The sequence below is a fragment of the Oxyura jamaicensis genome, chromosome 4, assembly GCF_011077185.1.
Source record: "Oxyura jamaicensis isolate SHBP4307 breed ruddy duck chromosome 4, BPBGC_Ojam_1.0, whole genome shotgun sequence".
Lineage (NCBI taxonomy): Eukaryota > Metazoa > Chordata > Aves > Anseriformes > Anatidae > Oxyura > Oxyura jamaicensis.
This window is the reverse complement of record NC_048896.1, coordinates 83,757,169-83,780,559: the sequence shown is the minus strand read 5'-3', so window position 1 is coordinate 83,780,559 and position 23,391 is coordinate 83,757,169. Positions and strand designations below refer to the sequence as shown.

At 38.2% G+C, this 23,391-nt stretch overlaps 1 protein-coding gene across 6 annotated transcripts in view; it reads left to right on the top strand.

Annotated features, from left to right (window-relative positions):
* Positions 1-23,391, top strand: part of C4H4orf50 (chromosome 4 C4orf50 homolog) — a 79,399-nt gene that overhangs the window by 8,436 nt on the left and 47,572 nt on the right. For 4 of the 6 annotated variants that reach the window (XR_004751031.1, XR_004751030.1, XR_004751029.1 and 1 more), the window contains 8 exons: positions 1,954-2,068; positions 2,849-2,982; positions 3,358-5,571; positions 6,261-6,362; positions 8,018-8,164; positions 11,769-11,945; positions 14,145-14,201; positions 14,609-14,791. Coding sequence is in view for 1 of the 6 variants with exons in the window: in XM_035326481.1 (XP_035182372.1) it covers positions 1,954-2,068; positions 2,849-2,982; positions 3,358-5,571; positions 6,261-6,362; positions 8,018-8,164; positions 11,769-11,945; positions 14,145-14,201; positions 14,609-14,791 (3,129 nt within the window). In the remaining 5 variants the exon portion in view is untranslated. The remainder of the gene's footprint in view (positions 1-1,953; positions 2,069-2,848; positions 2,983-3,357; positions 5,572-6,260; positions 6,363-8,017; positions 8,165-11,768; positions 11,946-14,144; positions 14,202-14,608; positions 14,792-23,391) is intronic. The other 2 variants (XR_004751032.1, XR_004751033.1) reach the window with 2 other exon arrangements.

Genomic DNA, 23,391 nt, shown 5'->3' with positions numbered 1-23,391 from the left:
ATTTTTCCTGTAGAAAATAGTGGCTTGAAATAGTAGGAAATATATTTCAGTATCTATGCTAAAAGGAGGAGGGAGACCTCTGGTGTTGTATTGTAAAACTGAAGAGGGCTTTTTCCCCTCAGCTCATGTTTTAGTATCACCTATTAAAAAAGAATTTCCTAATCTCATTACATTGGTCTTGGAGTATTCAAACCAAAAGAGCGACAAGAAAAATCCTATTTAAGCTCATCATACTTTATCACCAGGAACACAGATGAGGAGTTGTATGCAATACAAGAAAGATTTTCATGCTGTTACTTTCCTGGAAAGCTGCTGGTGTATCATTTTTCACTGAAAGAGCAAATGGGATCATTTGTCTATTCCTCAGCCAGTAAAAAAGTAGTTTGTGAAGGCAGGCTTAGCAGACCTGTGTGAAATACACACAATATGAGATTTCTCACTCAATGTTTTGTCATTCAAATTGCCAAGCACGTCAATTATTCTTGAAAACTAGGTGAAATGGAGGGGTGTAGTCACATAAATCTCATTAGAAATGTGAATTTCCAGAATTGGTATCAGGATCTTGTCTGCATTGTCTTGATTACAGCTTATGCCTGAATGAAAAATGCACAAAAAAGCAGCTGCTACCATGTACCTCTGTCTTTATTTATCAGGCAATTTCTAGATGTGAATATCAGGGTTTTATTCAAAGTTTTGGTGAAGGAAAGATAAGAAATACTAAGTGATGCACCTTTCTACAACTTTCACATGGCATTCAAAGCATGGGTTTCATGCTGTGATGTTCCTGGCATTCAAGCATTGTAACTTTTACACCTTCTTGTATAACCATCTTTTGATGGAACCCACATATTAATAAAGAAAAGATATCTGGGACAAAATAGAGGCAAACTTGCAGGTAAAGAATGAATGTGTTTCAAGGAACTAACATTAGCTTCAGTACTACTGAGAAAAAGAAGGAAGGAATCTTGGAAGTATTGTGGTTTCCACTTAAATCATGCCACCCAGTCAAGGTATCATAATTGGGCATTATAATGCAGAATATGGCTTGGGTTGAAATAAAAATTATTCTCACACAAAATTATTCTGGTAATAGTGTGGAAAATCAAATGGCCTTTGCAGACTCACTATAGAGTCGAAGACTTTGAAGTCACTGCCTTTTCCATCTGTATGTAACTGTAAAGCTGCAGCTCAACCCAGAGGGAATGAGATTTTTTTTGCTGGCATCTGATGTGTGGGACGACAGAAGTGACTGTGTTGGCTTGGTTTCTGTGCTGTAGTTGTTCTGGCTACAGCCTCAATTATGTCTTTTGTTGAGAAATCAAATGTGATTTTTCTGTTCACTAAAAATGAGCAGGGTAGATGTGAAATGATCTGCAGTGTATCAAACATTAAGGGTATCTGCTTTGCACCAGAAATTGTCCCAGTATATAAATTCAATCAGAGAGTGAAGATAGATGAGCAGGATATGTAATCCATAATTACAGTATTAACTGTAAAGAAAAAATTGTTCTGAACAATTATTCTATTTTTGTAAAGAACTCTTCCAGTCTAGGAGCAATTGTCTTTGTAGCCTGCAGAACGCTGGGCACCAAACTATTAATCTCATTTCCTCTTTGATTAGACTTTCTTTTCTTTGTTCATGGATGTATCAGTTAGACTCTGCCCTGCTAGTGGTCCATCTGTGTTCCAACATATTGCATGCTTATTAACCAGATTTCTTCCTTAAGTAGTCATAGAGTATGAAAGGGTGAAGTCTAGCAACCATGACGTTTACTGGAAAATGTTGGAATGAGAAAACTGTATGAACTAGCAGCAATTATATATATAATGAAATAATGGGTCTTTTGAATGTAAATGCTAATAGGAAAGGAAATATTTATGCCTTTTTCTCAAATAAGAAACACTGTGTTTTTATGTTCTGCTTTTTATTTGTTTCCTCCTTTTCCCATTAAGAATGGTGACCTAGTCCAGGACGACGTTCAAAATCTGAAATGGGGAGCAGTATCAGATACACTGAGAAACAGAGCTACACAAACTCCAGTTGTACTGCTACATGCCAAAGAGTACGGTATGAAAACAAACTGCAATTTTTGATTTCACTTCTGTGCAGCAAAAGTGAAGGTGACTTCATTCATGTGGTATGCATGATTGAGAAGGTAAAAGACCTTCTAAAAACCTCCTAATCTGCAAACTATATCTTGAGAAAGTGAGGGAATAACTATTCACAGCTATGACTCTAGCATTAAGATATGAGCTTTCCCAAGAAATCCTGGAACTGCCAAAGGCTATAGAGCTGAGGATTTAGGGGACACTTCCCATGTTTAGACCAAAGTATAGTGTTTGGAAATGCTGTGTAGCTTTCAGATTTTTTTTTTTTTTTAACCAAACATTACATGAAAGCTCTGATTTTAGCAAGATGTATCAGGCTAATTCTTCCAACTGAAATTAATGGGAATTTTATGGCAAATTTCAGTTTATGCAAATGCAGACCTGCACTGAATATTTTAGCCCTTATGTTTAACCTGTAAGTTTAACCGATAAATTTTCCTCCACCCACTAGAATTAAATCTATTTTTCATTTTTAAATGCTTTGAGAACTGTGGGGAACAACCTTCCAGATATTTCTAAATTTAGAGCTTAATATTTATGTTTTCTTATGAAGTATGTTTTCTTGTTTAATGTCATGCTTATCTCTGCAAGATAGTTAACATGCAATTTTTGTAGAAAAGGTAGTCTTGGGCGTACTAGGACTAAAATACTTTCTGTTCAAAATATCTGGTCAGAAGTTTTTGGGGTTGTTTTTCATCTGTGAGTGGCATCACACTTACCCAGTGCTTTACTATAACAGAAACACCAGGATGTAGTTTTGATGGGCTAAAGCAGACAGAGAAGCTATGGGAAGAAATTCTACCAGTTTTGGAACAAAATTCCGGACCCTTTGCAAACATTTCTGAAGAACTTGGCTTAGCCGAGATCAAACTGGTGAGAAGAAAAGTTCATGCTATTCTTGTTATCTTTGTGAGCACAGTGAATCTGTGAATTTTGAGACAAAAGGAAGAGTTGGTGTATTTAAAGTTGGATATATCCGACTTTATCTTGAAATCATATCTACTAAAGATGTTATTCACGATGGGTAAAGGTGTGCACTAAGAAAATGATTTGTACCTTCTTATTTGTATCAATATTCTATTTCACATATTGAGATTGTTTGAAAACTCTTTATATGACAATGCTTTTCTCATCTGTCTGTAAATAAGCATTTTATAAATGAAGTGAAAAATGATTTATGATGACATGGAATGATATACCTTGTCTTACATTTTTCAGTTTGAAACATTTCTGTTTTGCTGTTACCAGGTCACTCTTGGGACAAAAAGGCCAGGAGGTCTAGAAGCTAGTTTTACTTTGTTTAGATGTACCCCGAGCTATCCTGTAGCAAGACTGTTTTCACCTTGCTCTGAGAAGTTAACTAATGATGAGACATGTAAGGAAATCAGAGATGAAGAATACTTTTCTCCCTTGAAGAAACAAACTATAAATCTACCAACAAAGATGTTCCCTGTTTCTGTGGTAGAAGCTTTAATGAGAAACGAGCCCCACCTTACCTTGTTAAAACCTGAAAGCTACCATGTAGAAGCTGTTACAATGGTGAAGAAAGTGAGGAGTTTGAATTTCAGTAATGCAGATACCGCTCTTTGCTCTGATGGCCTCTGTGTTGCAGAACAATGTTTCTCTGAAAAAGCTTCTGTAGTTCTTCATGGAAACCCCCCTTGCTTTGTGAGTGACAATTTCACATCCTATCTAGAAAAATGTTGTTTGGAAAAACATCAGCAAAGCAAACAAATTCTACCAAAAAATAAATGTAAAAGTCTGGATAGGGTTAATGATATAAAGTATCACCAAAAAATCTTTAGAAGGAGAGTTAAAGGAGAGGAAATACATACTGAGAAAGCCCAAGCACAACAAGTTACCTGTGTTTTTGAGGAAAATTCTGAAGTTTTAAATAAAACTGTGTTGATTAGGCCTGGGAAGCATGTAATGGACACTAAAGACAAACCAGATAGCCCAGAAGGTGTCCACAATATATCTGTAGATTTTAAAGACTTACAGAATCATTTCAATGGGAGTCTTGAACTGAAGAAGAAACAAAAAACCCTCTCAACTTGCATCTCTGATGTGACCAGGACATGCAATAGAGGAAACATAATGAAAGTGGAAGAGAAAGGGGAGAAACCTCATAAACCAACTTACCAGATAAACTCTTCCAGGAATATTGGACTGAAAGAAAAGAAAGACCAGTCTGTGAAATTACATAAATCAAAAGAGAAGAATTTCTCATGTCAAAAGGTGTCTGCTGAAAACACACAATATGCATATCCTCAGAAAAGTTTTTGGTCAGAGGAAGAGAGTTATCCACTAAAAATACTGTCTCCTATGCAAAAGAGGGCTGTGTGTGTAAGCAAAGAGTTCCTGCCAGAAAGTGATTTTTATGAGTATTTCTGTCATCTGTCACCACCGGAAGCAGTTAATGAGCATAACGTGAAAATACATACATTGAAAAAAGCAGTGGCTATGTGTTCTCAGAGAATATTTCTACTGATGCAAGAGAATGAAAATTACTCAGAAAAGGTCTGTTTATTACAAGAGGAGAATGAGAGATATGTTCACAAGATGTGTGCACTGGAAGAGGAGATGAATGCATATTTTCAATATGCTTTAGAAGTAGATGAAGCTAACATTGCTTCTTTTCAAAGTTTACTTAATGAGAATGAAGTTGCTGGTATATACAACATATGTAACAACATATCAGAAGAAAATAGAATGAGCCCAGGAACAATATTTGCTGAAAACTTCTCTAAGAACCTCTCATATGTTGAAGATAAAAATAGGAATTCTGAAAAAGATTCATTGAGAGTTGAATCAAATCACCTTCCCAAAAGTGTTTTATCCCTTAGTGAAAGGAAAATGAGGTATTTACAGCTGCTTTCTGACTTGAAAGAAGAAAGAAGTAGATGCTTCATAGAAATAGCTAAATTATTACAAGACAAGGAGAACTATGTAGCAAAATATAATGAATTAATACAAGAGAGAGAGAGAAACTTGCACAGAATATCTCTTTTAGAAGATGAAAAAGAAACTTTATTGAGAAGTTTGGCAGAAGTAAAATGTCAGCAAGACAAATACCAAGCCTTGGTTTCAGAACTTCAAGAGTGCAAAACCAGCTGTTATCAAACTATTTCTGATTTACAGGAGGAAAAATGTGTACTAAAAAGAACTATAGACAGAATCAAGAAAGAAACTGCAGAACAATTTAATGAATTTCAAAAAGCAAATGCAAACCTTATTGTAGAAAACAACAAATTAAAAGAATTAATGTCTTCTTCGTGTTTCACCTATGAAGATCTGAGAAAAGAAAAATGCTTGGGAACAAAGGAAAATGTAGTAAACCTAAAAGAAGAAAATAGAAGTCAACAACATGATCTTAATCCAAAGAAAGTTGAAACATCATGTAGTATAACTCAGACTGAAGAAGAAGGAGTAGACCCCTCCAGCTATTTCCCCAGCAAAGAGGTAGGTAGTACCAATAAGGAATGTTATCAAGCAGGACCTTCTTAAAAATGCGATTCGGAGGACGAAGCTTAATTAACTTAGAAATATAGAAGGTGTTGTAAGCTGCCATGTCCTGGAGATCTGAGGTGCTGCACTTAACTTTGAAACAGAAGGCAAAATACCAGAGAGCTTTTTTCTCAATGTTGTGTTAGATAATTTTAAAGTGCTATAGCAGGCTTCAAAAGTCAGAAATGATACTTGAGTGCATTGGCTCAGGGCACTTTCTATTTATTTGCTTGCAAGAGTGAAAGCTTCTGGTAGAGCGATTTCCACAAATTTATGTTACAGTGGTACATGTTCACTTACTAGTTTTTATTCTGATAGGGTCTATTTTAAATTGTTTTTAGTCTTGTGAAACATATGTGTAAAGACAAGATCTTTAATTATTATCAATTTTTCATCTGTATTTTTCTTCTGCAACCATGAATCTTACACTGCAGTGTAATTCTATGGAGATTACAATGTTCTAAAAGCAGAATTGTTACTTTATTTGAGAATGATCAACAGGGAAACATTTATCCCTAATATTTTGATTGTATGCAAATATTTGTAGCAATTCTGATAAAATGAAAGCGTATGTTTTTTTAGTAAAAATGTGTGCACCATTGTGTATAGGTGAGAGGCGTCACGTCTTTCTGTTTTGTGTCCAGGGCAGCATGTTTGAAAGCTACAGTGTGATGAAAGAGCAAGTGGAAAATGCAAAAGAAGAACTAAAAATAAAGCAAAAGGAATTGGAAAAATCAAAAAAAGAGGTAACCTCCCACTCTGATGTAATTCTGAGGAGCAAATTTGTTTTTTGTTTTCTTACATGGCTGTTCTTTCTACAAAGGTTTAATGCTTTTACAAAATGGGGAAGTCTCTGATCTGCAGAACCAAACTGTATCTCTGTGATCTTTCAGCTGAGTGATGAATTGCGCAGTTATTCGTTGTTGGTTGGAATTTCAAGTGAAGGTGCATTCCTTCAGCAGACTTCGAGATAAGCTGAGTGCTTAACACACCAAACAATAATATCTGCTGTAGCCACCTCTGGGCAGAGTGCTTCCTCCCCCTCACTAGAAATGAAGAACAGAATTCAGCAGGAACACTGAGGATTATGGCAAACCTGAATTCAGACTAATTTTTGATTAAGAGGCAAAATGACAAAAACTGATACAGTCAAGTGGTTTTTATAGCTAATGAGAGCGCAAAGCATGCACACTGCCTCTTGTCTTGACATCTATGTAGAGAGCACAAAGCACCTACATGAAAATTCTTATTTGGATGGATAGCTAATTCTGTGCCTGTGTACAGCAAATCTGAGGTTTTAATACCAACTGAGGAAGCTTTCTGTGTTATGCCTTTCCTGACACATTAGCTTTAACATTCCTGTTTTTATTGAACAATCTCCAGTGCTTGCTTATCTAAGCAGTATGTATTGCTTTATGTCAAGCTTGTATTTATGGAGCTGTTTCACGTGGTAACAGGCATTGCTTAGACTGCCTGTGGAATAACACTGGCAACTACAAGTGTTACACTGAATATGTAAAAGAGCAGTACGATTACACATGGTGGGTGTACAAAATGGATGTCCTTCAACAACCACTGTGTGACTTCCCTGATTTCAGATGAGGCAAATGAAATGAAGTGGTAAGGTTGATGGCTGACTCCTGACCTTATAGTTTGCTGCAAAGAGATCATTTCTTTTTTTTTTTTTTTAAAAAAAAAAAAAAAAATCTGATTGAGTCCTTCTAATCATTTTGTGTATTACTACAACTACCTCAGTTTATTTAAAAGAACGTAAGGCCTTTGATTCAGAAGGGAGCAGAAATGATGCCTCATATGCTGTTAGGCAGCCAGATTATCTATTGAGTGTTTTTTGTTGTTGTTTTCTGAAATGATAATTAATGTGTATAAGCAGGGAAAACACATCTTGAAGTAATACAAAGTCTACAAAGGTAGACTTGTAAGTCTTGTAAGGCTTCTTTCTTCCACCACAGTATTTTTCATTTTTGACATTTCCAGGATTGTTTTTACCCCTTGCTGATAAAATCTTACTTTTATTTTGCTCTGATGGCTTTCAAAGACATAATCTCTGAAACTGTAAGTATGTTCACCATATTTTTTTTTAAGCTTCATTCAGTGATCCAGGTAGCTTCAAATTTAGAAACCAATTTCAATTTTAATATACTATACTGCATAACTCCAGTTAGATATATTTCTATAGAACTTGATTTAAGATTTCTTACTAATTTCTTGTTATAAGATGGTGTATTATGGTATAATTCCATTTATTTAAACCAATTAACAACAATTTAAAGCTTGTGACGTGAAGATCAGACTCAAGTCCATGGTTGTAAGCCAGTATTGTGAAAAGGTATCACTGATACTCACTGCACTCAGTAATTTTGTTTTTACTTTTTCCTATTAGGCTCAGAAGTGGTACAGGGAACTTGGCTTTGCTGAAACAAGGTATGAAGAAATCAAAACTCGTTTGATACAGGTTCTGTCTGAATTAGACCATCTTAAACAAGAAGCTGGGGACAAAATGCTTCAAAAGCAGCACTGCAAATTCATGGTATGTATGTAAATGGAAGCACATTCCTGTGGACAGGATGTTTTGGATGATGAGACACCTGTTAATGCTATTGGCAAGAAATTTTAAGCAAGTATAGAGCACCTAGAGCCAATGCAGATGTAAACTTTGAAGTGAGGAGAAGTTATGCAAAGTGGATTTTCAGATGACCTTAATGAAACCACCCAAAGTTGAAGGTGTTTCCGCTGAGTGCTCTTTGCTTTTCCCACTCTGCACTTTGAGAATACTCCCATGTTTTGGGCCACTGCATCATTTTGCCTTTCAGTGCAGAGAACTAGTTTTGGACAGGCAAAAAGAAGCTGTGATGCTGGACATTTTGTGGAGCAACTTCATTTGCAAGTGAGCAGGAGGTGTGGATTAATGGGGAGTCAAAATCTAACTGATATAAGAAGCTCAACTGTGTATCCCCACGATCTATGAAATCTATCACATGGGGGAGAAAAAAATTAATTGGAATGTATCTATACACAGAAGTTCTGTGTTCTTGCAGTTAATGAAAGCTTTTGGAATTTTCAGGGGGTTCTGTGTCTTGATAAAGTCTTTATTTCCCCCCACCTCCCCCCCCAAATGAACTGTTTTAATGAAATATTTTTAATTATTGAATAATCTCCTGGAAGCAGCTTTCAAAAAGACTTTTCAGATAGCCTCCAAAATATTTCACTCCTTCTTGACAGGAGAACTGCAAAGATGAAATTTGAAACACATCAGTTGGAAAAGCAATCTTGTAATAACCTGCAATATTTGCAAATTTAGTTTGAACCTGTTAGATAGATATGGCTTCAGAAGAAAATAAAAACACATTCTGGAACATGTATGGATTCTGGGCTCAGTTCAGTTGCCTAAATGTCACTGTTTATCCCACTGAAATGCCTTAAGGCATCCTGGCTGAGAGCATAGTTGGCCATCTGCAAGCCCTGTGTACTTTATTTCGGCTTTTACGCCTCACATGGCATGATGTTTAGGCAACTGAATTCTGATTGCTAATTGAAAATGAAACACAGACATTTTATTTCAGTATGATGTATTGTCAAGTAACATCTTATAACTTAATAAAATTTATTTCAAGCAAGAAGAATAACCCCCCGAATTGTTGGTCAACAAACAGAAGTGTATCATGGGGTTTTGTTTAAGTTAACACTTAAGACTGGTGATCCTGTTCCTATTTTCAGTTGGCTGTCATACTATCCAAAAGTTCTCAAAGATCAATTAAAAAAATATGATAAATCACAATAATTTTTATTTTTTTCTCCTCTTTTGAACTTCCTTTTATGGAAGACATCTGTCTGTGATGCTTGAAAGAAGTGAGGATGTGAGCACTCTCAATCTAGAACCCAAGGCTGTACCTTGTGCCTTATGTTCTACAGCTTCTGTTGCCAGGGATTCTAGTTCTCAGCTGAGATTTCAGAAGACTGTTATGGTATTATACATCACAAATGAAAGCTGAGATAAAAATTACTACTAAGGCTTCTTGTTTCAGCGGTGTTGCTAACAGGGAAAGTACCTTTTAACATAAGAATATTTGGGGAAATTTTCTAGGTTGTTGAGGTGGCTTTCAGAACTCTAGCATTGTAGTAGGAGTTCAGAGAAATCTGTGGGTGAGCATCAAAAGAGCAGTGTACTATTTGCAGCTTTGAAAATGCATTTTGGATGAAATGTACTCAGTAAATAAGGTGCCATGTTTCTCCATCTCCCAACTCTTTTCATGGCTTGTAGCCAAAATGTCATATTTCCTCTAATTTTCAGTTTTGAGACAAGTGCAGCACATAGAGAAAGAATATTTTTTGTTACTATTTAGGCATCAACTTTAAATGCTAGAGATCTTGTCAGATTTTATAGAATGCAGTGTATTAAATGCTAAGTTTTGGGTTTAGTTATACTTCAGTTATTTCCCAGTTGCTGGGTCCTTCACCCTTTTGGAGCTTGACCAATGGTTACTGTTAATTGGGACACCTGACAGTGATCATAAATAAATCTTGTATGCCTCATTTGTGCTCTGAAACTACAGAAATCTTCTAGCAGGCCAGCAAAGTGCAAAAGGAAAGAGGCAACCCTTGCCTGTCTTTAACCTTCAAGCAAATTATTTTTTCCACCTCTTTTCTATTAAGCATCTTCAGTCAGGGAGCGTTTCCATTTCTCATTCAAAGTGCTTTTGTTTTGTATGTGTGTGTAGGAAAGCAGATGAGGATAATACCATGCCTTAGACTCAAACTCATTCTCGGGCTTTTGTCACTGCAACCCTGGTTTAATGCATCTTGATGTGTCCAACACTTGCTTTTGTTCTTTTCTCTTAACACAAGAGGGAGCCAACAATTTTTAAACAAAACACGAACAAATTATTAGAATCCTACACATAGAGAATGTGCTTAATTTGGAAAAGTATGAAAATGTCATATTCATGTTTTTTATCTGTGTTGCAGTGATGTCTTGCAGCCAGAATGACACGATCTATCAATACAGTTTGCTGTTTTCTGTGAAAGGGTACTTTTAATATATTCTAGTCGCCAAGGGGTTGAAGTTCAAAAGATGGTCAGAAAGCCATGGAGAATTACACTGTGCTGCTGTGGCTGAACATTAGCTTTTCTCTCAGCTGTTTCAGTGTTAATACCCATGAAAATCAAACCATCTTCTTGTACATTTTCTCAGAAGGTTGCAAGATTTTTTGGTAGGTCAGACTAGGATTTTTAGCTTAATCACCAAAATGCTTGATCTCTTTAGAATTGCATGTATAATGTTTCAGGAAAGCTTGAACAGCTGTGTGTATCAAGTCAATATTTATAAAATGTAAGTTCACAACAGCGTTTACATTTTTCACAAGACTTTCTACACTCTTCCTTCCCTTTTTCTCACTCTTAGACTGTACATGTGAATATTTAGCCTGATAGTATCACTTCTAGGAGCTGACATTATGATGCTGACCATAAATCTAAAACTCTTACTAATCCTTTCAATATAAGAGCATGAAACAAACAAACAAACAAACAAAAAGGGGGAAGGAGGAGCTTCTGAATTTAATTCCTCCTTCCCCAGTGGTACACTTATTCTGTACCACTATTATTACATTTCAGTGTAATTAATATTTTTTAGTATTTTTAATATTTGTACTTAAAATGAGATTAGTTTTACTAATAATCTTCCATAACAAAAATATAACTGCAAGCATGCAATTTGCTCTCTGAGATAAACACATGGAAAACCAAGGGGCATATTATATAGAAGTTAGAGCAGGAAACTGGGGACTTTTGAATTCTATTCTTACTCGCTCTGTGACCTTAGGTTAGTCACTTAATCTGCCTGTGCCCCAGTTTCCCCAAGTATGAAATGATTATAATTCAGTACTTACCTTGAAGGAACTTTGTGGAATCCCAGTCCTACACCTACTCTCAGAGGGCATCGAGAACTCATTGCTCATAAACAATTTTAAGATTAATGCAAGATATGAAGGTGTTTATGAAGGTTTGAAGTCAGATATTTCATATTAGCTTAAAAAAAATGAGTTACAAGGTAGGTATGTTGCTTTAAAACTTGTTTAAGAACATTTTTATTATTTTCTACATCTAATTTGAAAATCTGTGTATTTGTTCTCTAGCCTGTGTACAATGTTGAAGATGCCCAGGAAATAGAGGATAATAAAATAGCCAATAAGAGATTACAGCAGCAAGTGCTGACCTTGAAAGCCCAGCTCAGGGACCAGGCTGCATTACAAAATCAGTTTCACAGCTTGCAAAATGAAGTGGAACTCCTTCAGACTCAGCTATGTGAAAAGGTACAGGAAAGCTGTTGTCTGTGTGCTTGAAAGGGCGGACTGATGTGAACATACACTTCAGATTTTACCTCATCTCAAAAGAGAGAACCAAAATAGCAGTCTTTCCTGCGAATGGGTCTGCGGATAATTAAATGGTTTACAGACATGTAAAAGTAACCCTTACTTCAGAGAAATAGGGAAAGTGTATAAACTGTCTGGGTGGTCAACATTATGGGAAGATGATAGTCCATAGTAAAAGTTACCACCAGTCTCTGCTATAATCCCCATAGCATAATGCAAGCAAAGTAGTGCTGATTTTTTTTTTTTTTTTTTTTACAGAGCCACCTTCTTGGTTTAAATTGTCAAGATTTTTAACATTCCCAGCTCTCTTGTTGCACTGTATCAGACCAGGAGGCAAAGTGAGCTAGGGGTAGAATTTTAATAGAGTTTTTGTAGCTTTTTTTTAGATCCAGCTCTTAGGGTTACACACTATGAATTTCATTAACTCGTTTTCAGTTTTGCTGTGTGTTGTAGAGTTTGTTTATTTTACTGGCATGGTTATTCTCATTAGAGCATCCATATACATGCAAGTGTGCTTACACAAGCAGTTTTTACACATGTGCATTGTATTTCACCTGGCCAACCAGTGCAGGTACTCCTATTAACATTTGTAGAGCTGCTGTCTTAAAGTCAAACTGTTCTCAGTGTGACTGCAACAGCTGAGCTCCTAGGTGGAAATGAATTCCTGCTAAGGCATTGTTTCCTTATATTTTATTTTCTGTTTCTTTGGAACTAATTTTTTAAGAGATGATTACTACGATATGAGCCAAATTGGAATTGCCCATTGTGCTCTGAAATAGCTAGCAAATGGCATCTTCTCAATAGCACACTACACAATGAGCAGAACATGCTTCTCCCCTCTCTTTTCTCTGAAATATAGGAGACAGAGAATTTTATTCTTCCTGCAGAGTGTGAGCTTCATCATCCTTCCTCCACAATAAATCCACTGCCTTGTCATGTGCTGTGATTTACTTTAACCAGCCCTCTGTGGAGGCCTAGTGGCTTCTCTCAGGAGTTGATTAGGCTGCCTCTTAACAGAGTAGTGTTGGTAAAATGAATTTGCTTTATAGTGTCTGCTGCCTGCATTGATGGATGTTGCATATCAGATGGTAGGTGAGCAAAGGGTGAGATGTGCTATCCACATAAATGGGTAGCGCTTAATTGTCCCGTAGGATCAACAAAGCATTTTGTTCTGTGCCTCATCAAAAATTTAATATTACCAGTGAAGGGACCTACTGCCAGCTTTTTCTTTGTTCCCTCAGAGCTAGTGCAATGTAAAGACATGTCTCTTCTGCCCTGCATACCAGGTTCCTTCTTAAGTCTGTGTTTTTTTGGCAGAGGACCATGTGACCTCTTTCAGCATAACTTCTTATAAAGGGAGTCTTTTTTTGTGTGATATATTTATATATATATTTGTACATGTGATATATTTACTGCAGGCTTTATAGAAATACAAATTCTCAAGCAAAATGAATGCAAAGGAATCTGTACTTTATTGCCAAATAATACTGTATTGATTTATAATAGAAGTAGATTTGACCTGGCAGAACACTACATTTCTGCATAATCAGAAAGCAGGCTTCCCATGAATAATAAACATTTTACTTACAAGATACAGACCAGGTCATCTGGCTCACCTCATAGTAGTGGAAATGTATCAATCATGTCAGAGTAGAAAGTTGTCGATGTTCACATTTCAAAACCTGCCATGAAATGCACATGCAGAAAATCCTCCTGTGTTTCTTGCATTCCACAAGATAATTTAAACAAGAAAAGGGAAAACTTTTCCCCAAAAGAGTATTTTGGAAGATTCACAGTCCAAATGGGAGTATTAATACATAATGAATGATACCAAGCCTTTAATGTGATTTTGCTGTGATGAAATAACCCCAGTGATATAGGGCTACATCTAAAAAGCATCCAAAAGCACTTGGTAATACATAAGCCCAACATCAATACTAGGGCAGCGTTTCAGTGCCAGGGCTTATCGATGTACAAACAACTCCCTACACTGCTTTGTGGTGTTTGTGATACAGGGTCACACAGCTATGTGAAGTGTATGCCTTGAAAGTCAGGTCTAAAACAAATATCAAAAAATTGCTGCAATATTTTAAAGTGACTTTTGAATAAGTTAATAAATTATGTTTTTCAAATTTTCAGACAAAAGAACTTCAGAAGAGAAAGTCTGATGTGAAGCTGATGCTAGCTCCTCTGAAGGTAGTGTGTGTTCCTTGAGACTGAAGCAGGGCCTCCGCAAAGGGGTATCCCTGTGTTTACAGGCCTGCTTTATTTTTCAGTGTATCATAGCCATTCTGTGTGTGTGTGTGCCTGCTTTTGCAGCTGCTTGCTCCTGGGCTTTTAGGCAAGGGTTGGTTGACATTATTGCTAAGGGTACTGTTCAGTTTGGGAAAGTGGGTCTTCACAGATGGAAAAGTGGACGCTTCTTTCCAGTTTATGTGTGTGCACCTCTGTTGCAGGGTGCAGAAGCACCTAAACAGCCTAGAAGCATAGGACTACATTGTACAGCTTTGGGTCACAATGTGTGGAATTCCATCAAACACAAAATGCAATATTGAGGTCTCAGCAGGGAGTGAGATCAATGTGTATGTGTTCATGCTGCATAGGCTAAGTTGGCTTGCCTCACACGAAAATGCCAGGAAAGGAACAGCTTCATTACCAGGATGCACAGTGAATTTCACCAGCAAGGATTTAAGAACTCCGCATTTGATGAAGAGGTGAGATGCCTGGTGAACGACATGGCCATGGCAGAGTACTCAGCCACTTTTACACCAATGTGTGATCAAGAGGTTAGTGTTTGTATGTCCTTGTAGGATCCTCTGGTTTCAGCTTCTGTATTAAGTCAGCAATTTTTTTAAAGTGTTCAGTGAGACTCAGTGTATAGTTATAAAATATATCTGGGCACCTAATATAAATATTGCTTCAGGCAAGTCAGTGGAGTTGGCTGTTTTACTGCAGTTTTGATTGGGGTTTAATTCTTCTGGAGCTTATTGCCAAGTACGTCTGTGCAGATTGCAAAAACACTTACCTAATACTTAGACAAAATACCAAGCCTAGTGGATAATGCAGCATATATGATACAATTTAACCTTAAATATTTTTTTTTGCATTTTCTTCCTGCACAATGCTTCATCCCAGATTTCTGTAGGAATAATAATAATAAAAAAAAAAATAGCAGTGTGGTTGCAGGATGGGACTGGATTTTGTATCTCGCTGTGTCTACTTTGAGCATGTCAAGTCTGGTCCCCCTACTGTCTTGCTCACACTGAGAATGAATGTTCTGTGTGTCAGGAATTAATAACTCATCTGTCAGAAAGGGAGATAATACTTTACTGCCTTCAGACGTTTTCTCAGACATTGCTGTGATGAATGAGCATAGTGTAAAGCTTCCCAATAAACAAAACATCAAAATACTGTGCACATTCACACTGTCTTCCTGAATGTCTAATTATCACAAAATTTAACAACTTTACCAAGACAGAATTAGACTAAATCTAAATCCTGATGGCCAATGAGTTCATCTGGGATGTAGGAGCACCAGATACGATTCACTGCTCCAAAAGACATTTAGCTGTTCTCTAAGTGGAGCAGAAATCCCTCTCCATAGTACCCAGCACTGTAGTGGCCAGAGGTCCCACCCAGTCTCAGGGAGGTGGGGATTCATGCCTGGTTTCTGGATCATGCAGAAAACAGGCTGGTTCTTGCTGGCACCATGATGCTGCACTTCAGACTATCCTGGGTCCAGCTGCTTCAGCTGGCTATGGTAAGTAATTCCACGTGTAACAGGAGAAACCCTTCCTGCCAAGGCAGATCTGCAAGTTCCCATGAAAAATTTAGATTTCTGTGAATTCAGTTGTCAAAAAAAAAAACAAAACAAAACAAAAAAACATTTTAGAGAGAAAATTTCCAAGTGGCGCTGCTGCTGGTTTAATACGTAGTGGTTGTAATCACAAGGAAGAGAGAATGTTTCATATTCATGTGATACACTCCTTTGGTTTTCAAAATTTTGTACTGAATTCTGCCAACATATTGTAAACTGAATTGACCTTTCATCTCTGAGAATTACTTTTTGCATTTCAACGTGTATTCTTGCTGAAATTCACATCTAAGATTCACAGCTTTTACTAACATAAAACTCCTTTGAAAGCTAATTCCCTTCCTTCCCCTGAGATTTTTACTTCTAAATCATTACTAACATTTGAATGCTTCTAGAGAAAACTTGGTGGACAGATGCATTTTTTTTCCTTCTTAAAATAAAAATTTGCATTTGGCTTTATTCATTTCTGGACCCAGTGACAAATAGACGTCTGTTGTACATTGGCAACAGACTTGCCTGTTTTAGCTTACTGAAGAATTTCCTCTGAATGTATGCAGTGATGCATGGAGGGCTGATCCACAGCCCTTTGAAGGGAAGGGGACTCTGCATTCAAATCAGTTCCTGGTCTTGTGTAGTGCAGTAAAAAAACTGTGCTGAGTTCTCAGAAAAAAAAATGTATTTTAAAATTATTTTCAGAACCCTTCCCCCATCCCCACTATGTTGGAATTACATGTAGATGGAGCAGATTTGCCCTAACTGTGTGCTAGGAAGCTCCAGCTTCAGTGGAAGGCTTATGAGCATCCACAAGTTACTCATTTAAAAAAAAAAAAAAAAAAAAAAAACCTAACCTAGTTCTTTACTTATTCAGGGCACAACAGATGATCGGGTATTCCCTACTGTTTGCCATAAGTATTTTCTTCCTAATACCCATCCCAATTAAAATAGTTAAACGCTAAGGCAGTGTGATGCAAAACCAATCATCGTTGGAGCTGTGCTTCACTGTGTCGGAAACTGTGTTCTCAGAAACTGAAAATCACTGTTGTCCCAATGGCTCCATCCTGCTGATTTACACTAACTGAATATTTCAAATCAGTTTGGTTCAGCAGAGCAGCACTCATGTTGAATTTTGGTCAATAGTGGCATTCCCCAGGGCTCAGTGCTGGGGCCGGTCCTCTTCAGTATCTTCATTGATGATCTGGATGAGGGCATTGAGTGCACCCTCAGTAAGTTTGCAGATGACACCAAGTTAGGTGCGTGTGTCGATCTGCTCGAGGGTAGGAAGGCTCTGCAGTAGGATCTGGATAGGCTGCACCGATGGGCTGAGGTCAACTGCATGAACTTCAACAAGGCCAAGTGCCGGGTCCTGCACCTGGGGCACAACAACCCCAAGCAGAGCTACAGGCTGGGAGATGAGTGGTTGGAGAGCTGCCAGGCAGAGAAGGACCTGGGAGTGATGGTTGATAGTCGGCTGAATATGAGCCAGCAGTGTGCTCAGGTGGCCAAGAAGGCCAACAGCATCCTGGCCTGTATAAGAAACAGTGTGGCCAGCCGGGCTAGGGAGGTGATCGTCCCCCTGTACTTGGCTCTGGTGAGGCCGCACCTCGAGTACTGTGTTCAGTTTTGGGCCCCTCGCTACAAGAAGGACATGGAGGTGCTTGAGCAAGTCCAGAGAAGGGCTACAAAGCTGGTGAGGGGCCTGGAGAACAAGTCTTATGAGGAGCGGCTGAGGGAGCTGGGCTTGTTCAGCCTGGAGAAGAGGAGGCTCAGGGATGACCTTATCGCTCTCTACAGGTACCTCAAGGGAGGCTGTAGCGAGGTGGTGGTTGGTCTGTTCTCCCATGTGCCTGGTGACAGGACGAGGGGGAATGGGCTTAAGTTGCACCAGGGGAGTTTTGGGTTGGATGTTAGGAAGAACTTCTTTACCGAAAGGGTTGTTAGACATTGGAACGGGCTGCCCAGGGAAGTGGTGGAGTCACCATCCCTGGAGGTCTTTAAAAGAAGTTTAGATGTAGCGCTTAGGGATATGGTTTAGTGGGGACTGTTAGTGTTAGGTCAGAGGTTGGACTTGATGATCTTGAGGTCTCTTCCAACCTAGAAATTCTGTGATTCTGTGATTCTGTGATTTGTTGTTCTTGATTATTGTCACAGCTCAATGTTGCATTCAAATGTTTTTGAGTGAGAACTAAAATGTTCTTGAATCATGTAGTGTTCCTTATAATGGTCCAGCAGTATGCTTTTTGCTGACACCAGATATACATTGGAGTAATCTGTTTAAGAAGGAAAAACAATTTTCCTTCTCTTAATATACTTTTCAAGTCCCTGTGAAGAGGAGTAGATTTTGAATGACTTTTTCTCACCATAAAACTGTACACCATGAAATCCCTTCATTTTTAATTTAGTTTTATTTAGTAATTTAGTGTAATCAGTATAATTTTATTTTAGTTCATTATAATAAACATAGAAGATTACACTGAAGGTTTTATTTCAGTTCTTTTTCATGCAGAGGAAACACCTACGTAAGTCTAGTGAAAGTGATGATTGTGTGCAGGATGATGACAAAAAGGTTCGTCATTCCTGTCACTTGGTTTTGAAAAAAATAACCTCTTGGGAAGCCATAGGAATGACAATCTATGTCTAATATGGACTTGAAACTTCAGGAGTTATGAAGAAGTTAACTGCAGTGTTTCTAGACTTTGCGATATACTCTCCTTTTAAAAGACTCGAGAAACCATTTAAGCCCCTTGTAGTGGACTGGTAATACATTTTGACAACCAAAAAAAAAAAAAGGTCTTATTTTGTGTTTGGAGAATACAAAGCATGTGTTTAAAGAAGGGATGCACCCCAGGAACAAGGTAGCCTCCAAAAGATGCATGTGGCACTCAGCACAATGCTGTGACTGGGGTTCATGGGCCAAAATGTCAGATACAAAACATGCAGCCAATCTCCATTTCAGTCCTTTGGTTAGCCCCCAGTTCTGAGATCTGAGAGGGAATATATGGAAAGAATGTTAGGAGCAATTTTGTAATCTTTAAATGCTGATTATCATTATAATTTATTTATTTTTTAGTTGGAAGGGACCTGTCTTCATCTTTGTTTTCTTGTTTTTCTAGGATTAATTCATGGACATTATTAACAGTTATTGTTTCTCTGCAGTTTCCAATGAAAACTACAAAGGGCAGCTTTCATCAGTTTATGATAGATAGGCACGCTCACTGGACAGCTGACAAAAAGGACTGGTACTGGGTTTGCAACAGCTGGTTTACTTAGAATGGGAACAGTGGGAAGGAAGAGAAGATGCTTCAGATAACTAATAGGAAATGTGAAAGGAGCTTCCACTTTTTTTCTGAAATCAGGTGTCTACTTGCAGTTTATGAAATAGGCTTTACCCTCTCTGACCAGCTTGAATATGAGGCTGTGTCCATGCTGCTTTTGATATATTGCAGAACCACAAAGAGGAGCAAGACAGCTTGACTCACCCTTCACATGAGCTCATCCCAGCCTGTGCAGCTGTGCAGTATTTTTAGGCCTTTTCTCTCTTTTCAGCGTGCACATGGAGAAACAGGAATATTTTCAATTTTTTCCTGCAGACGTCTGAGCCAACCAGTCCTGGTTTTATGTCAACAGTCTCTGTCCAGATGACTGATGGCTGTAATGGGTAAAGCTGCTGTACTCATTCACTTCGATTTCTCTTGTACTGGAAGCCTTTGACTTGATGATGTATTTTTTATATTCTTCCAATAGAGGATATGAAACCATTGTGGCTGTTTCTCAGATCTGAGAGGGAATTTGTGCAAGGAATATAAGGATAAATGGTAGTGCTTTTTATTGGTTTTCATGGAGTCATCTTAAACCTCATGTATTGAAAGCTCCAAGTAGAGAATGTGTCAAGTGGAGTGAATTATTTGTTTTACAGAATATGGAATAAATGTGCAGAACAGTGTAGCTTTATTGTCTTTGCATCAAAGGATTTCTTCTGAGATACTTTTCCGCAGAACAATGCTTTGTTGTGTTTTTTTTTTTTTGTTTTTTTTTTTCTCTGCACATTTCTTTGCAAGAAAGCACTTACTGCTTTCCTGTGTATCATATTTGAAGGAAACAGGCCTGAAATAACATTCTCTCATCGTAAAATGACTTGTGTGTTGCTGTTAAGATCAGAAGCTTTTCTGACACTGAGGGTGAGATACATTTCATGTTTGAAGTCTGTACTTCAGACACTTACATCTGTGGTAGTTTCTCTTCTTTCCATGGTTAGTAAAGAGAAAGAGGTACTGACAAGGAGTTACCCTGCTCATTTTAGGTATCTGCTTTAGACAACTTAAGAGCCTAAGAAGTGACTTTCTCTCCATTGTAACAGGGATCAGCAAGAGATGTACTTTAGTCAGGTGAGTCCCACTCTTAGAGTAGAAAACCAGTTTAACAATGGGGTTACAGTCTTTGGGGGAAAATGCTGATCAAGACTAACGGACCTTTCCAGACAGTTTTTCACAGGAAGAGGCTTCTTTTTCTGGTGTTACAGAGAAAGTGACCTGAATCAATTGGAATTCCAAGGAGATGGAAGAACAAAGATGGCAGTTGTTATTTAGTCTTTTTTTTTTTTTTTCCAAAGAAGGGTAAAAGCCATTGCTGGGATATGGTATACTCGACCTTCAGAAAAAAAAAAAAAAAAGAAAAAGAAAAAAAAAAAAGAGTATAAAACATGGATCAAAAACACTTAAGGGCAGCCTGTCCTTTCCAGAGAAATAACTGATAAAGCAGTTCAACTACTATGTAAATGAATGTTCTTAGAGAGGGAATCTCAAGAATTTTTAGTGGCTGAGGAGTTGGTACATACTCAAGGTTAGTGCCATTTAAAAGTAAAATTGGATTTGTCTGACAAAGATTTAGACCTGTTTTCTGACTGCATACATAAGAGATATTTTAGCAATAGGTTTTGCTCTAATACATAGGAAACAGGGGAGTTTGTCTAGAACAGTAAATGCAAGGAGACTAATGGCCATGATTAAAAAGAAATAAAATAACTTTGAAAATGAACCCTCCTCATAAATACCAGAATTTATATAAAGTTAAAATGTTCAATTGAAATTACCCAGAGGAAATTAAACTTTTTGTTCTTATCTATGAAACCATTATCTTTTCATTTTTGTAATGTGGGGAAGGGTAGTATTTTTTGTTTTTAATATTGATCCTTCCAAGAACTTGAAGGGTAAACTTGCACACTGCCAAGTTTGGTGGAATATTACAATACTTTCATTTCTACTTAGGTGAGGTAATTCGTGGAAACTTTACAGGAACGTAAAAACAAAAATCAAACAAAAATAGAATTAATACTGTAAAAAGGTAAAGTGTGATAATTAGGTAATGGAAGAAATTCATGCCTGGACATTGAGACAAAATGCAGGAATTTTTGTGTTCATTAATAAGAATGTACTCAGCTCTGGTGAGGCTGCACCTCAAGCACCATGTTCAGTTTTGGGCCCCTAACTACAAGAAAGACATTGAGGCCTTGGAACATGTCCAGAGAAGGGCTGGTAAAGGGCCTGGAACACAAGTCCTATGAGGAGTGGCTCAGGGAACTGGGGTTGTTTAGTCTGGAGAAAAGGAGGCTCAGGGGAGACCATATTGCTCTCTACAACTGCCTGAAAGGAAGGTGTGGGGAGCTGGGGGTTGGCCTCTTCTTGTAGGTAACTAGTGATAAGACTAGAGGGAATGGCCTCAAGCTGCAATAGGAGAGGTTCAGGTTGGAAACTGGGAGACATTTCTTAGAATGAGCAGTCAGGCATTGGAACGGGTTGCCCAGGGAGGTGGTGGAGTCACCATCTCTTGGGGAATTTAAGGAAAAGTTGGATGTGGAGCTTATGGACATGGTTTACTGGGTGATACTGGTGGTAGGATGATGGTTGAACCAGGTGATCTTGCAGGTCTTTTCCAGCCCTAATGATTCTATGATTCTATGAAAATGCTGGGCCACATCTATAGTGCTATAGAAAATCTGACTTTTAGTGTTTCACAAAGTCTTACACTGACGAAGTGTGTTTTAGGGAGAATCATACCAGCTTTCATATATAGCCCAAACCACTCACCAGGGTTTGCATTAACTCACATTTCTGCTGAGTTTTGCTATATCAGCTGCAGCAGAATTGAGTAATCCTGGAACACAAAGGAGTTGGTCGGTTGAATAGTTGAAGGAAATAGAAGAAAAGACCCTTCATTTTTTTTTTTATTTTTATTTTTTTTTTTTTCCCTAGCAATATCTATTTGATTTGGTGCTGTTTTTTCCTGGTAGCTTTGCCAGCAATCCTGCCTACTGAGGAGAACAGTGATTTGCCTTTGCATGGGTCATTGAACCCCAGAACTTGTGCTGCTCCTGCTGATTCTCATCTATCACTAGGGATGCCTCTAACTGTGCTTCCTGCAGTGAGGAAATTCTCATCAAATAATTTTAGATCAAATCTCTTCATGCCTCAGAACATTTCAGGGCTTCCCTTTGTAACCCCTCCATTGCTTTCAGCCAGGCGGCATTTTTTTGTGAGTGCTGGAGACAGTCATTGTTTTCATAACCTTGGTTAGAAACCAAGGACTTCAGAAGCTGCCTTTGGCTTCAGTGTTTATAGGCAACCATCCAAATGTATAGATTTTGCTTTCCAACTGAACTATGGCTGTGGTGCTAGGATATGACTGGGTATTCATACCACCCTATCTAAATAAACACTATCCAGATCACAGACTCCTTCTGTAATTGGCATGGAGAAAGCAAGAGCACCCATCTAAATTATGTGCCTAAAGTTGTTCCATATGAGTGCTCCTTCAGTTCCCAGATGTCACTGTCTTGTTCCTTGCTCAGCCTGAAGTGAGCCTGAAGAGCTAGGTGGTAGCTGCCACCAAGGAGCAGTTGGTGTCTCAGCTGGCTGAACATGTTTGAGTTGGGTATTTTAACTGGACCGATGGCCAGAATTCAGCAGTGTTGGTTCCCACCTGTCATGATGGGGAGCCAAGAACAGAAGGAGGAATGGGATCAAAGTCAGTGTCCATCACTCGTGTTTATTACTCACAATCTATCACATCCTGGGGATGTGATATCCTGGGGATATTATTATTATCCTGGTATATTATCCTGGGGAAAGGTCTTTCCTGCAGCACAGTGGTGGAGACAGATAGGCATGTCCCACCCTACTGACCCTATGGGCTGACTCTCAGCATGTTGGTGTATTTAAGAAATATAAGATTCATACTCCAAGAAGACCAACAGCTTTGAGGATTTCTTTGCAAGCAGGAGATGAGAGCGATGACCTTTCACAGGTGAGGCTAGGTTGTACCCTGCAGGGATTCAGGCTCTAAGGCTACGGACAGTACAGCACAATTGATATCTGTGTGCTCTCTCCCTGGCTTTGGAGCTGCTCTGAAGTGCTTGCAAGCTGCACATTTCTCAGAAAGCTCCATGGTGATCACTCCTGCAAGATGGTGAAACTTCTTTCCTCAGCAATGGCAACAGTTCACACACCATACATAGTCCTTTAAGCTGTCACAGCATTTTAATTTGGTGGATCAGCTTGGGGGGGGGGGGGGGGGGGGGGG